Source organism: Babylonia areolata, chromosome 18 (genome assembly GCF_041734735.1).
Source record: "Babylonia areolata isolate BAREFJ2019XMU chromosome 18, ASM4173473v1, whole genome shotgun sequence".
Classification (NCBI taxonomy): Eukaryota; Metazoa; Mollusca; class Gastropoda; order Neogastropoda; family Buccinidae; genus Babylonia; species Babylonia areolata.
The window spans coordinates 56,671,071-56,685,630 of NC_134893.1; the positions used below are offsets into that span (position 1 = coordinate 56,671,071).

A 14,560-nucleotide genomic window follows, 5' to 3' on the forward strand; every position below is an offset into this window, starting at 1 on the left:
TAAGTTACCCAGTCTAGAGCACAGGAGGCAGCGGGGTGATATGATCGATTGCTACAAATACATACATGGAATTTACAAGACCAACAATCCCGAACTATCACCTGCAGTAAGTAGAGACAGAAGAGGCAACAGTTTAATATTAAGTAAACCACATTGCAGGCTGAAAGTGCGCAGCTCTTTCTTTACAGAGCGAGTCGTTAATATATGGAATAGTTTGCCAGATAGTGTTGCGACTGCCCCAACCATGTTATCCTTCAAGACTAGGTTAGACGCTCATTGGGCCAACTCTCCAAGCATATACGATCCAGTATGCTATCATTAGGCCACGCATGCTGGTATACTGTATCCAGTTGAACGACGAACAGGCCTTCCAGGCCTAAAACGTCTGACCCAGTTCAAGTTCAAGTTCATTGTTGAAGAAAGTGCACAACTTAGAAAAAAAAAAAAAAATCGAACTTTTTTTCAAACATTTTTTTTATATTCAAAGGTTTACATAATCATAAAGTATAATATCATACACTTCGAAGTTGCAGTAATATATTGTTCTGGATACCAAACATTCCACATCAAGAATTATATCGGTAGAACAGTAAATATTAATTCAAAAATCGTTCTGTATGATATGATATAAGGAACAATTTACAATGAAATTATAGTAACGGCAGAACTGAAAATATCCGTTCACACATTGATTCCATTGGTATTACTGTGCCCAGTTGACATCAAAATGATATAAGCAGAACAATGGGTATCCGCCCACTAAATCCGTGTGATATTACACACCACAGCATCGGCTCACATCAAAGCATAATCAGAACAATGGATATTCATGAATACCTTAATTTTAATGCTTAGTCAATAGTAACGTATCAATAATTATTCATTCACATTTTGATCACATATGGTATAGATCTTAATCTTGTACAATGTATATGTATGGTACCCATTTCTGCACAAATGTGTTGTATTCCAGAGGTATTTTAAAAACACAGTCAATTTCATGTGCCTTTTTAAGATCTTTCATGAACATTTGTCTTGTTGTATCTACTTTATTAATTCTATATTTGTACAGAAAGAATCTGGCTATCAATAAACTGTACCTGATTACATTCCCATAGATAATGTAGGATCGTGTCTTTTTCATTCTAACAAAAAATATATTCGTTATCTGTTAATACGCCCATATTCATCAGCATAGAACGTGCCACAAAGACACGATAATTGAATAATCTTAATCTATTTTTATTTCTTGGGTCTTTCCTATGTTACAAAAATGTTTTTTCCATTCACGTTGATTTTCAAAACAATGTTTCCAATTTTTGCAAGCATTTCGGATTGTTGGATTTCCAATAAATACATCATAAAATAAACGTGCTCCCCTTGGAATTTTTATCATAATACTATATGCTTTATCATAAATCACTCCACTCTGATTGTTATCTAATACAATATTCCTTTCTCTAAATATGTTTTCTAATGGAGTTTACTATACCAAAGTACTCTGTAATTGGATCTGGATTGTTAATTATAATGATCTTGAAATTCATGAAAATAGAAGAAAAAAATCTTCCATTTTCTTTTACAAGGTCTTTTACATAATAGACATTTTTTTTCTAACCAAGTCTTCGAAATACAAAACTTTGCCACCAGTCTTAAATTTGTTATCAAAGACAATGGTTTCATCAAAATATCTTGTTAATCATGTACATTCACGATGTCAGAAAACAACAACAACAAAAAACAAACAAAAAAACAACCCTGAAATATATCTTCCCCAAAAGGGTTTATCATTCGTCCTCCAACTTTCAGTGCTATTGGGCCATATTCCTGTAATATTCCAACCCCTGGACATTCTTTTAGCAATATAGTTTTTCCATTTAGGACTAAATGTGTGTGTGAGAGAGAGAGAGAGAGAGAGAGAGAGAGAGAGAGACACACACACACACACACACACGCACACTGAGACGTAGGTCTCGCTGCTCACTTTTTCTGTGAGCAGGGGTCGTGGCTGCAGGGCAGGGTGAGCAGTGTGGGAGGGGGTAGGTAGCGGCACATGTCCTCTCTCTCCTCCTCCCCCGTGTCCCGGTCATAGCACACCTGCACCTCTCTCTTCACACCTGAAAGCGTAGTCATTGGGGCCCCGTTGGCGCTTGACTGTCGTGTCAATGTAATGTAAATTGTTGTAATGTATTGCGTTGCGTTGTATTGTTTTGCGTTGCGTTGCTTTGTGTTGCATTGCTTTGTGTTGCGTTGCGTTGCTTTGTGTTGCTTTGTGTTGCGTTGCTTTGTGTTGCGTTGCGTTGTGTTGCGTTGCGTTGTATTGCTTTGCGTTGCGTTGCGTTGTGTTGCTTTGCGTTGCGTTGTATTGCTTTGCGTTGCGTTGCGTTGCGTTGTGTTGCTGTTGCGTTGCGTTGTGTTGTGTTGTGTTGTGCTGTGTTTCATTGCATTGTATTGTGTTGTATTATATTGTATTGTACCGTACTGCATTGCATTGTAAGTTTTTAAACAGTATTTCGATTTGGAACATGTCATCATAAACCACAATGACACATAAACAGTTTAACAGGAAAGTCTTATACAAAGTCCTGTAATGATATGTGTACATCTCTCTGTGTTGTATGAAACTGTATTCTGGTGTGTTATATTGCTTTTTTTTTTATCACGATACATTTTTCTGTGTGAAATTCGGGCTGCTCTTCCCAGGGAGAGCGTGTCATTAGAGTGTAACGCAACCCAATTCTTTCTTTCTTTTTTTGTCAGCAAGTGCATTTATTTCACTATCAAGTGGATTCACATAATCTCACATAATTTTGCTATAGTCAACCCTTTCGTTGCCGTGGGTTCTATTACGTGCACTAAGTGCATGCTGCACACAGGATCTCGGTTTATCGTCTCATCCTAAAAGACTTGCTCCTAGACCACCACTCAAAGTCTAGTGGAGGAAGAAGAGAAATCTCGGTCTGTATATGGGACTCCAATCCGTGAACACTATCTTCCTATTCGGGCGCATTACAAAAAGGGCTAATGTACGGTGATGTCCAATTTCAGGAACCTAAATTCCTGGAGCTATATGCACGGTATATTTCGTGTATATTGCAACGCAGGCATGAAGTATAACATAAATAACAATCATTTGACCTTTGCCATCCACTCTGAGTAGGTAAATTGTGGTGAAAATGCCTGAAAAAAATCTTCATAACCACTTACTAACATGATAAAGACACACACGCTTTTCCTGTACAGCTGCCATAATTACAATTGCAGGAAAGCGTGTGATGTGGCTATCAGGTTAATAAGGGGTTTTGGCGGTGGTTTTTCAGACAATTTACACCACAATTTACTTAATCAGAGTGGATGACAAAGGTAAAATGATTGTTATTCATGCCTGCATTACAAAAGACACAAAATATACTTTTATACTAGGTTGCTAAAACTGTATATTACCCTAATGTACCACAAAAGATTTAAAAGATTCACAAATAAAACCAATCCGGTTCCCTCTTTTTGGGGGTGTGGAAAATAAATCAACAACATGTATCACGTTGAATTATAACTTCCGTTCAACAATATCAAACGAAATGATAGTGCCACCTAATATTTTGTGTATGATGTTGGCTATTCTTATCCGCCAATCAAAAATGCATATCACTCATGACTCTTATAGAATACAGGAATACTAATCACCAATATCACAGAGAAATGCATTGTTTCCGGTCAAAAGAAGAAAATAGATCGTTCTACGCAGACACGTACCTACCTTCCCCACAGGAGACGGAGCAGGGAGACCACCCCTTGTGACGCCAGAAGTACCTGTATCGCTCCAGAGTGGTGTCCTCCTTGGTCACACTGTATTCGTAGGAAACTGAGGCTTCTGCGAAGTCATGGTCAGGGTACAGCTGTGCACAGCCACACACACACACACACACACACACACACACACACACACACACACACACACACACACACACACACACACACACACACACACACACACACACACACACACAAAGGAAACGCGTGCACACACACACACACACACACACACACACACGCACGCACGCACACACACACACACACACACGCACACACACACACACACACATACACGCACGCACGCACGCACACACACACACACACACACACACACACACGCACACACACACACATACACGCACGCACGCACACACTCAGGCACAAACGAACGCACACAGATTAGAAAATTATTAAAAAAAAGAGATCCTTTTTAGAATTCTTACAGCAGTGTTTTTCAGGAAAAAACAAACAAAAACACGCTGACTGTTATACATTTACCAAATACTGACTGCCACAGCTTTGCCGCATCTTGATCACACATCTTTCCATACAGAGAATAAATAATTCTTTTTTCTCCTTCCTCATCCGAAGGCCTGACCATCGCGATGGGTCTAAAAGTACGCCCCTGCTTCTCGTGCCACTGGCATTATTTTTTCTTTTATTTTCTTCCCTTTTTCTTTAAGGAGATGTGGTGCAACGCATAAGGCTACACTTGGATCAGAGTCCGTAAGCTTTGAAGCCTCACTGAAATTGAAACTGATACTAATCATATTGAAAAAAACCCAACCCAAATCAAATCAAACCTAACCAAACTAAACCAAACCAAACCAAAACAAAAACACCCACAAAAAAAACCCCAAAGCAAATAAACACCAAAACAAGCAAGCAAGAACCCCACTCCCCCCAACAACAACAATAACAACAAAGACGAAAAAAAAAAAAAGTATCCTAGGATCCCAGACAGGGCCCCACTCACCATGACCTCCAAACTACCGTACAGGGGGCCCGTGGAGCGCAGACTCTGGAAGGCGAACTTCCGCTCGTACTCCCACAGGGCCCCCGCCTCCACGAAGTCCCGAGAGTCCTCGCGTGTCTGGTTCCCGTTCAGGACGTAGCGGTCCTCCTCCGGATCCCTGAGAGCTGAAAGGACACACACGTGTGCTTTGGTCTGTGGAAAATGTCCACGTCATACACGTAACATGTTACATGTCTGTCTTAGTGTGTGTGTGTGTGTGTGTGTGTGTGTGTGTGTGTGTGTGTGTGTGTGTGTGTGAACAGAATAGAATAGAATAGAATACTTTTTAATGTCATAAAACCTTAAAGTTTATAAGACACAATGAAACATAAACATGAGCATATTAAGAAGACAATCATTCATGAACAAATTTCGCCAGCCTTGGCTGTATTTCTGAGTCTGCGTTCCACGGGGCCCCTGTACGGCAGTCTGGAGGTCATGGTGAGTGGGGCCCTGTCTGGGATCCTAGGATACTTTTTTTTCTCTTTTTTTCAACTTTGTTGTTATTGTTGTTGTTGTTGGGGGGAGAGGGGTTCTTGCTTGCTTGTTTTGGTGTTTATTTGCTTTTGTTTTTGTTTTTTGTGGGTGTTTTTGTTTTGGTTTGGTTTGGTTTGGTTAGGTGTGTGTGTGTGTGTGTGTGTGTGTGTGTGTGTGTGTGTGTGTGTGTGTGTGTGTGTGTGCGTGCCTGAAATCTGACTGAATGACACATGAAACGACTGATGGGCACACAAACGGCAGCCGTCAGTCGGCTCTACCCAGGTAGGCAGCCTGTTGTGCAAATGACCCCTAGTTTGTAAAGCGCTTAGAGCTTGGTCTCCGACCGATGATATGCGCTGTATAAGTATTCATATCAAACTGTGTTTGGACCAAGCAGCATAACCCAACGCGCTTAGTCAGGCCTTGATGCTTGCATGCATATTTGTGTACCTATGTGAGTGGATTCCTTTTTTTTTCTACAGAATTTTGCCAGTGGACAATACCTTTGTTGTTATGTTGTTGTTTTTCAGTGCGCTAAGTGCGTGCTGCACACGGGACCTCGGTTTATCGTCTCATCCGAAGGAGTAGACACTCAGTCAAACTTCGGAGAAAGGGCGCAATAGCCGAGTGGTTTAGGTGTTGGACTTTCAATCTGAGGGTCCCGGGTTCGAATCACGGTGACGGCGCCTGGTGGGTAAAGGGTGGAGATTTTTCCTATCTCCAAGGTCAACATATGTGCAGACCTGCTAGTGCCTGAACCCCCTTCGTGTGTATACGCACGCAGAAGATCAAATACGCACGTTAAAGATCCTGTAACCCATGTCAGTGTTCGGTGGGTTATGGAGACACGAAAATACCCAGCATGCATGAACCACGACAGAGTCATCGGCAAGTCGATGTTGGTCGTGTAACGGAAAGAAGAAGAAGAAGGGCGAGAGCGGGATTCGAACCCAGACCCTCACGGACACTGAATAGGCAGAAGAGCGTTTTATCCATTCCGCCTGAAGTCTGTACTACTTGATTTATTCACAATAAGAGTTGGTACACTTACTTTATCACAATTCTAGTAGGTTCAGTTTTCTTTTACTTCAAAACTCTGCATGTACATGGTCCACATATTATTTCGTCCATGTGTGTCTGTGCAAGCACGCGCGCGCGCGCGTGTTTGTAAGTGTGTATGTTTGAAATCGCTAAATCAAATTATCATCATCATCGTTATCTATCTATCTATCTTCTTCTTCTTCTCAATGGTATTATTATTGTTATTATTATTATTAGTTGTTGTAGTAGTAGTAGTAGTAGTAGTAGCAGCATTATCCTCCTCCTCATTATCCTCCTTTCAGAACATACATACATACATACATACATACAAACATACATACATACGCACCAATGAACTGGTTTGCCGACCCTCTCCTCACCACCTCTATATGACGGGACCCCTCGGGCAGGAAGAGCACAGGCTCGTACTGGTCCTCTGCAGACACACGGAGTCCAGTCTTCACACAGCGTACTTTGTGTGAACAACAAGCAAGCAGACATTGAACATTGAGTAAGCTAATGTATTGAGTTAGCTAATGCATGATCGTCAGTCGTGTCCGACTATGACCACCAAAACAGCAGAGGAGGCATCTGCTGTCCCGACCATCTGGGCTAGAATTTTTTTTTTTTTTTTTTTTAGTGGAGAATGTCTTGCCCAAGTTACATCCCCACTCTCTCGGCCATGAGGGTTTTAGGACAGTCGGCGTTGGGATGATTCCCCAAGGCCAACTAGCCCTCAAGGCTGCAGCACTAAGAGCCAGTGCAATCCTGCCTTCTAGTTTAAGAGTCATAGTCCTTCGGAAAAGAATAAGCTGTAGACGACTTCCCTCTGCAATGGAGAAACCATTGATCATACAGCTATCACTTTGCTGTTGGCCCTACTGTAAGCTTATGTCAGTCTGTTGGCTAAAGTGCAGTGGAACAAACATCATAAGCGTTACTCTGCTTTTAGGAGGAGCTGTGTTGGAATCGGTAAAGCGTTGCACTTCTGATCCGGTGTTCACCAGTGACCAGGGTTCGATGCCCCGTTTCAACATGGTGTTGTGGCCTCAGGAAAGGCACTTTGCTCCCATTTTCCCCGCGCCTCGAACCATAACTGGCGAAGACTAGAAAAAAAAAATTCGACGCCTAACTGAATCTGCCATGTCACCTTAAAAATGAATAAATGAATAAATTAATCAATAAAACGGGAAGACGATGTGAGTTTAAAAAACAAAAAAACAAAACAAAGGCAAGGTAGGTCATGTCACGTCGTCAAGATTTCTTCCAAAAAGACACTTTGGGGGCATACGAAAACAATAACAACAAAAAAACAACGACAAAACAAAAGGGTCAAAAGGCAAACAATACATGGCGACAATATATGTGGCGAGGTTAAACAGTACATAACGAACTTTTGAGTAAATAAATGAAATAATGCCGCGTTTAAAGTATTACCTGAACATAAAAGCATCAAATTTCAAAATAACATAAACTGCACCATAGCTAACTAACTCAATGTGTATAGAAATCTAGCCGATTAGAATTTTTTTTTTTAAAGTTTAGAAAATTAGATGGTTTCAACAAAGATGATTAATTCTTTGTCAAGAACAATTGTGAGAACCTAAAAACCGTTCAGGTTTCTGATGTAATATGACTTTAACAAATGTTTTCTGTCATGTCAAGAACATCGAAATTTATAATGGAACTCATCACCAGGCTCATTCAAACTAAATGTAATGAACAATCTTTTATCTATTTCAATACCATGTATGCGTCTTGTCTGAATAGGCAATCGATGGTTCGGTGTTCTTCTTCAATAAATACTTAGATACATGTTCTGGGTGGATTATCAAGGAAGAGGAAGAAGTACTTAGATACATGTTCTGGGAGGATTATACTTAGATACATGTTCTGGGAGGATTATCAAGGACGAGGAAGTACTTAAATACATGTTCTGGGAGGATTATCAAGGACGAGGAAGTACTTAGGTACATGTTCCGGGAGGATAATCAAGGAGGAGGAAGTACTTAGATACATGTTCTGGGTGGATTATCAAGGAAGAGGAAGAAGTACTTAGATACATGTTCTGGGGGATTATCAAGGACGAGGAAGTACTTAGATACATGTTATGGGAGGATTATCAAGGAGGAGGAAGTACTTAGATACATGTTCTGGGAGGATTATTAAGGAGGAGGAAGTACTTAGATACATGTTCTGGGAGGATTATCAAGGAAGAGGAGGAAGCACTAAGATACATGTTCTGGGAGGATTATCAAGGAGGAGGAAGTACTTAGATACATGTTCTGGGAGGATTATCAAGGAGGAGGAAGTACTTAGATACATGTTCTGGGAGGATTATCAAGGAGGAGGAAGTACTTAGATACATGTTCTGGGAGGATTATCAAGGAGGAGGAAGTACTTAGATACATGCTGTGGTAGGATTTTCAAGGGGGAGGAAGCACTTACATACATGTTCTGGGAGGATCATTAATGTGGAGGAAGTACTCAGATACATGTTCTGGGAGGATTATCAAGGAGGAGCAGGAAGCACTTAGATACATGTTCTGGGAGGATTATCAAGGAAGAGGAGGAAGCACTTAGATACATGTTCTGAGAGGATTATCAAGGAGGAGGAAGTACTTAGATACATGTTCTGGGAGGATTATCAAGGAAGAGGAGGAAGTACTTAGATACATGTTCTGAGAGGATTATCAAGGAGGAAGTACTCAGAAACATGTTGTGGGAGGATTATCAAGGAGGAGGAAGTACTTAGATATATGTTATGGGAGGATTATCAAGGAGGAGGAAGTACTTAGATACATGCTCTGGGAGGATTATTAAGGAGGAGGTAGTACTTATGTACATGTTGTGGGAGGATTATCAAGGAGGAGGAAGTACTCAGATACATGTTCTGAGGGGATCATCAAGGAGGAGGAAGTACTTATGTACATGTTGTGGGAGGATTATCAAGGAGGAGGAAGTACTTTTGTACATGTTGTGGGAGGATTATCAAGGAGGAGGAAGTACTTAGATACATGTTCTGGGAGGATTATTAAGGAGGAGGAAGTACTTAGATACATGTTCTGGGAGGATCATCAAGGAGGAGGAAGTACTTAGATACATGTTCTGGGAGGATTATTAAGGAGGAGGAAGTACTTAGATACATATTCTGAGAGGATTATCAAGGAGGAGGAAGCACTTAGATACATGTTCTGGGAGGATCATCAAGGAGGAGGAAGTACTTAGATACATGTTCTGGGAGGATTATCAAGGAGGAGGAAGTACTTAGATACATGTTCTGGGAGGATCATTAAGGAGAAGTACTTAGATACATGTTCTGCGAGGATTATCAATGAGGAGGAAGTACTTATGTACATGTTGTGGTAGGATTATCAAGGAGGAGGAAGTACTTATGTACATGTTGTGGGAGGATTATCAAGGAGGAGGAAGTACTTAGATACATATTCTGGGAGGATTGCCAAGGAGGAGGAAATATTTAGATACACGCTCGGGAAGGATTATTAAGGAAGAGGAGGGAAGTACTTAGATACATGTTTTGGGAGGATTATCAAGGAGGAGGAAGAAGAAGAAGGAGGAATGGAGAGGAATGGGGGAGGAAGAAGGCACTGACCGGAGGAGGGGTGTCTGACGAAGTGACCGGAGACAGTCTTGCACCGGGAGTGGTCACCCCCACACACCCCACACGAGTCAAACGTCTTGTTGGAATCCCGCACTCCGTCACAACCAACGGCCTGAAAGCCACAACGATGATAGGAGTCAGAGCATGGGTAGTCTGCAGTGCAGTCTGCAGTCTGCGAAAAACGCCTGAAACGTTGTTTCGGAAGATGTATTTCAGCTTAGTAACAGTACTGTAATCTAAACGTTGTGTGTGTGTGTGTGTGTGTGTGTGTGTGTGTGTGTGTGGTAAGTTTCTACAGCTCTGAAAATCGCATGTGTTGTGTGTGTGTATGTGTGTGTGACTGACCAGACATGTCTGACGTGATGTGTGGTGTGTGTGTGTGTGTGACTGACCAGACATGTCTCACGTGATGTGTGTGGTGTGTGTGTGTGTGTGTGTGTGACTGACCAGACATGTCTCACGTGATATGTGTGGCGAGTCTGACTGACCAGAAATGTCTCACGTAATGTGTGTGGTGTGTGTGTGTGTGTGTGACTGACCAGACATGTCTCACGTGATGTGTGTGGTGTGTGTGTGTGACTGACCAGACATGTCTGACGTGATGTGTGGTGTGTGTGTGTGACTGACCAGACATGTTTCACGTGATGTGTGTGGTGTGTGTGTGACTGACCAGACATGTCTCACGTGATGTGTGGTGTGTGTGTGACTGACCAGACATGTCTCACGTGATGTGTGGTGTGTGTGTGTGACTGACCAGACATGTCTCACGTGATGTGTGTGGTGTGTGTGTGACTGACCAGACATGTCTCACGTGATGTGTGTGGTGTGTGTGTGACTGACCAGACATGTCTCACGTGATGTGTGGTGTGTGTGTGTGTGACTGACCAGACATGTCTCACGTGATGTGTGTGGTGTGTGTGTGTGACTGACCAGACATGTCTCACGTGATGTGTGTGGTGTGTGTGACTGACCAGACATGTCCCACGTGATGTGTGTGGTGTGTGTGACTGACCAGACATGTCCCACGTGATGTGTGTGGTGTGTGTGACTGACCAGACATGTCTCACGTGATGTGTGGGGTGTGTGACTGACCAGACATGTCTCACGTGATGTGTGTGGTGTGTGTGTGACTGACCAGACATGTCTCACGTAATGTGTGTGGTGTGTGTGTGACTGACCAGACATGTCTCACGTAATGTGTGTGGTGTGTGTGTGACTGACCAGACATGTCTCACGTAATGTGTGTGGTGTGTGTGTGACTGACCAGACATGTCTCACGTGATGTGTGTGGTGTGTGTGTGTGTGACTAACCAGACATGTTTCACGTAATGTGTGTGGTGTGTGTGTGTGACTGACCAGACATGTCTCACGTGATGTGTGTGGTGTGTGTGTGACTGACCAGACATGTCTCACGTGATGTGTGTGGTGTGTGTGTGTGTGACTGACCAGACATGTCTCACGTAATGTGTGTGGTGTGTGTGTGACTGACCAGACATGTCTCACGTGATGTGTGTGGTGTGTGTGTGTGTGACTGACCAGACATGTCTCACGTGATGTGTGTGGTGTGTGTGTGTGACTGACCAGACATGTCTCACGTGATGTGTGTGGTGTGTGTGTGTGACTGACCAGACATGTCTCACGTGATGTGTGTGGTGTGTGACTGACCAGACATGTAGGACGTGCTGTGTGTGGTGTGTGTGTGTAACTGACCAGACATCTCCCCCGGTAGCAGATATCGGTGGTGTTGTAGTCACAGGGAGTGCCGTCTGCGATAGGGGAGGAATAGGTCACCACCTCCCGTGTGGTGCTGGAGATGCACGTCTGCTTGCAGCGGTCCCTCTCTGTTGGCAATAGTCATATACATGCAGTGGCTTTAAAACTGTTTTTGTTTATGATATGCAATGTCATCATGTGTGTGTGTGTGTGTGTGCGTGCGTGCGTGCGTGCGCGCGCGCGCGCGTGTGTATATATATATGTGTGTGTGTGTGTGTGTGAATCACTTCATGGCTGTCAGAAATGTGTGTGTGTGTGTGTGTGTGTGTGTGTGTGTGTGTGTGTGTGTGTGTGTGTGAGAGAGAGAGAGAGAGAGAGAGATAGAACGGAGGGAAGGAGGGAGGGAGAACAAATAGAAAAAGAAAGAGAGAGTGAATAAAGGTGTGTGTGCGTGCGTGCGTGCGTGCGTGCGTGTGTGTGTGTGTGTGTGTGTGTGTGTGTGTGTGTGTGTGTGTGTGTGTGTGTGTGTGTTTGCGCGCGCGTGTGTGTGTATGTGTATACATATATGTGTGTGTGTGAACGCGCGCGTGTCCGTGCTGACCTCTTTTAGCGGGGTGTGGCTTCCAGTCGTGTTGTCCATGCCTCATGTTGAGTTCGTTCCACGCTGCACACTGGACGGCCCTCTGGTCATAGCCCTTCCGACAGAGCTGCTGTAATACACACCCCACCGCCAGGGCTCATACAGGGTTTTCATTACAATATTAAAGAGAAAAAAAACACCTAACAGCCTTGTTTTGAAAGATAATTTTCAAGCTTTGTAACGGTTTTTATCTTGAACGTGTTTTTTCATATCTTTCATAAGTTTTCATTACAATATTAAAGCGATAAAAAAACACACAACAGAAACAAAGAAAAAAAAACAACAAAAAAAACAACAAACAACAAAAAAAGCAAACAGACAGCAAGCTTGTTTTTGAAAGATAATATTTAAGCTTTGTAACTGTTTTTATCTTTAATGTGTTTTTTTTCATACAAGGTTTTCATTACAATATTAAAGAGAAAACAACAACAACCTTGTTTTGAAAGATAATATATAAGCTTTGTACCGGTTTGTACCATTAATATGTTCTTTTTTTTTCTTCATATCGTTCTTCTACTTCTTCTTCTTCTTCTTTCGTGGGCTGCAACTCCCACGTTCACTCGTATGTACACGAGCGGGCTTTTACGTGCATGACCGTTTTTATCCCGCCATGTAGGCAGCCATACTCCGCTTTCGGGGGTATATCGTTCGAATATTATGAGGCAAATCAAAACAGATAGCAATGTTCGAACTTACCGTAGGATGTTTTTGTTAGTCACCGCCTCTGTCTGAATATAGCTGCTGCAGTTCAGGTCAGTCCCAAAAATACCTAGGAAATCGGGGGAAAAAAAATCTCCGCCTTCAGCCCACCTGACCAGCTGTGATTCGAACTCGAGACCCTATTCCGGTTAAATTTCGCGCTCTATGGCAAAACGTCTGAACGAATCGCGTTGGGATTTCAGAGCCCCTAGAACCAACCATCGTCTACTGCATGGATTGGAACCACGGTCTCGGTTGAAAATGAAGGCAATGTCAGTTTCATGGAGGTGTCAATACATATTTGAGTTGGCGCGCGCGCGCACGCACACACACACACACACACACACACACACACACACATATATATATATATATATATAAAGCCTAACGTTCCCCATTCTTTCCCTCAAGTACATTATTTAATAGGGCCGCTTGAACATAAAAAAGGGGGAAAAAACCCTCAACATCTGCTTTGCTCATGTAATATCTGAGGATAAGCAATGTCAGCAATGTAAGACAATGCCGGACCTGTTGGACAGTCATGAAACTCCAAAAGTGATCTCTCTAAGAAACGTCTTTTTAAAAAAAAATTATTAACCCTAATATAGCCTAAGAGACGTAATTACAGTCTACAATACTGACAGATGTACCAACGTCTACAATCTACCACAAAATGGACCAATACAACCTTTCAAGGCAGTAATTCATTCATGAATGAAGAAAAGGTCAGAGAATAAGTAAAATACGCAAATAAAATGGACTAGAATCCTTCCCCCCCCATCCCTCCACCCGACAATATTTTAATTGTCCTTCAGGCCAAAGGGAATACGGGACAGTAAGTAAACATTTCAATGATATCCGTGGTGACGGACGCAATAGCCGAGTGGTTAAAGCGTTGGACTTTCAATCTGAGGGTCCCTGGGTTCGAATCTCTGTAACGGCGTCTGGTGGGCAAAGGGTGGAGATTTTACTGATCTCCCAGGTCAACAAATGTGGAGACCTGATGTGCCTGAACTCCCTTCGTGTGTATACGCAAGCAGAAGATCAAATACGCACGTTAGAGATCCTGCAATCCCTGTCAGCGTTCGGTGGGTTATGGAAACAAGAACATACCCAGCATGCACACCCCCGAAAACTGGATTATGGCTGCCTACATGGCGGGGTAAAAACGGTCATAAACGTAAAAGCCCACTCGTGTACATACGAGTGAACGTGGGAGTTGCAGCCCACGAAAGAAGAAGAAGAAGAAGAAGAAGAAGAAGAAGAAGAACGATTTGAAGAGAAAAAAAACATATTAAAGAAGAAGAAGAAGAAGGAAAAGAAGGAGGAGGAGAAGAAGAAGTTTCCGTGGTGCCGTGGTGTTGTCACTTACAGTGGCCAAAATGATCCCCCGAGGCTTGGTGGCCACACAGGTGTCCCAGTCCTCTGCCGCCCCTGAACACGGCCTGCCCCCGTAGGTCGGCCTGCTCACACACACACACACACACACACACACACACCACACACACACACACACACACACACACACACACACACACAC

At 42.8% G+C, this 14,560-nt stretch overlaps 1 protein-coding gene across 2 annotated transcripts in view; it reads right to left on the bottom strand.

Annotated features, from left to right (window-relative positions):
- The window catches only part of LOC143292085 (A disintegrin and metalloproteinase with thrombospondin motifs 2-like), a 106,872-nt gene that overhangs the window by 8,849 nt on the left and 83,463 nt on the right, over positions 1 to 14,560 (bottom strand). For both annotated transcript variants that reach the window (XM_076602259.1, XM_076602258.1), the window contains exons 13-20: positions 14,393 to 14,483; positions 12,283 to 12,391; positions 11,679 to 11,809; positions 9,960 to 10,080; positions 6,696 to 6,782; positions 4,790 to 4,953; positions 3,758 to 3,896; positions 1,985 to 2,117 (exon numbers count right to left, since the gene is read on the bottom strand). In XM_076602259.1, coding sequence (XP_076458374.1) covers positions 1,985 to 2,117; positions 3,758 to 3,896; positions 4,790 to 4,953; positions 6,696 to 6,782; positions 9,960 to 10,080; positions 11,679 to 11,809; positions 12,283 to 12,391; positions 14,393 to 14,483 — 975 coding nt within the window. The remainder of the gene's footprint in view (positions 1 to 1,984; positions 2,118 to 3,757; positions 3,897 to 4,789; positions 4,954 to 6,695; positions 6,783 to 9,959; positions 10,081 to 11,678; positions 11,810 to 12,282; positions 12,392 to 14,392; positions 14,484 to 14,560) is intronic.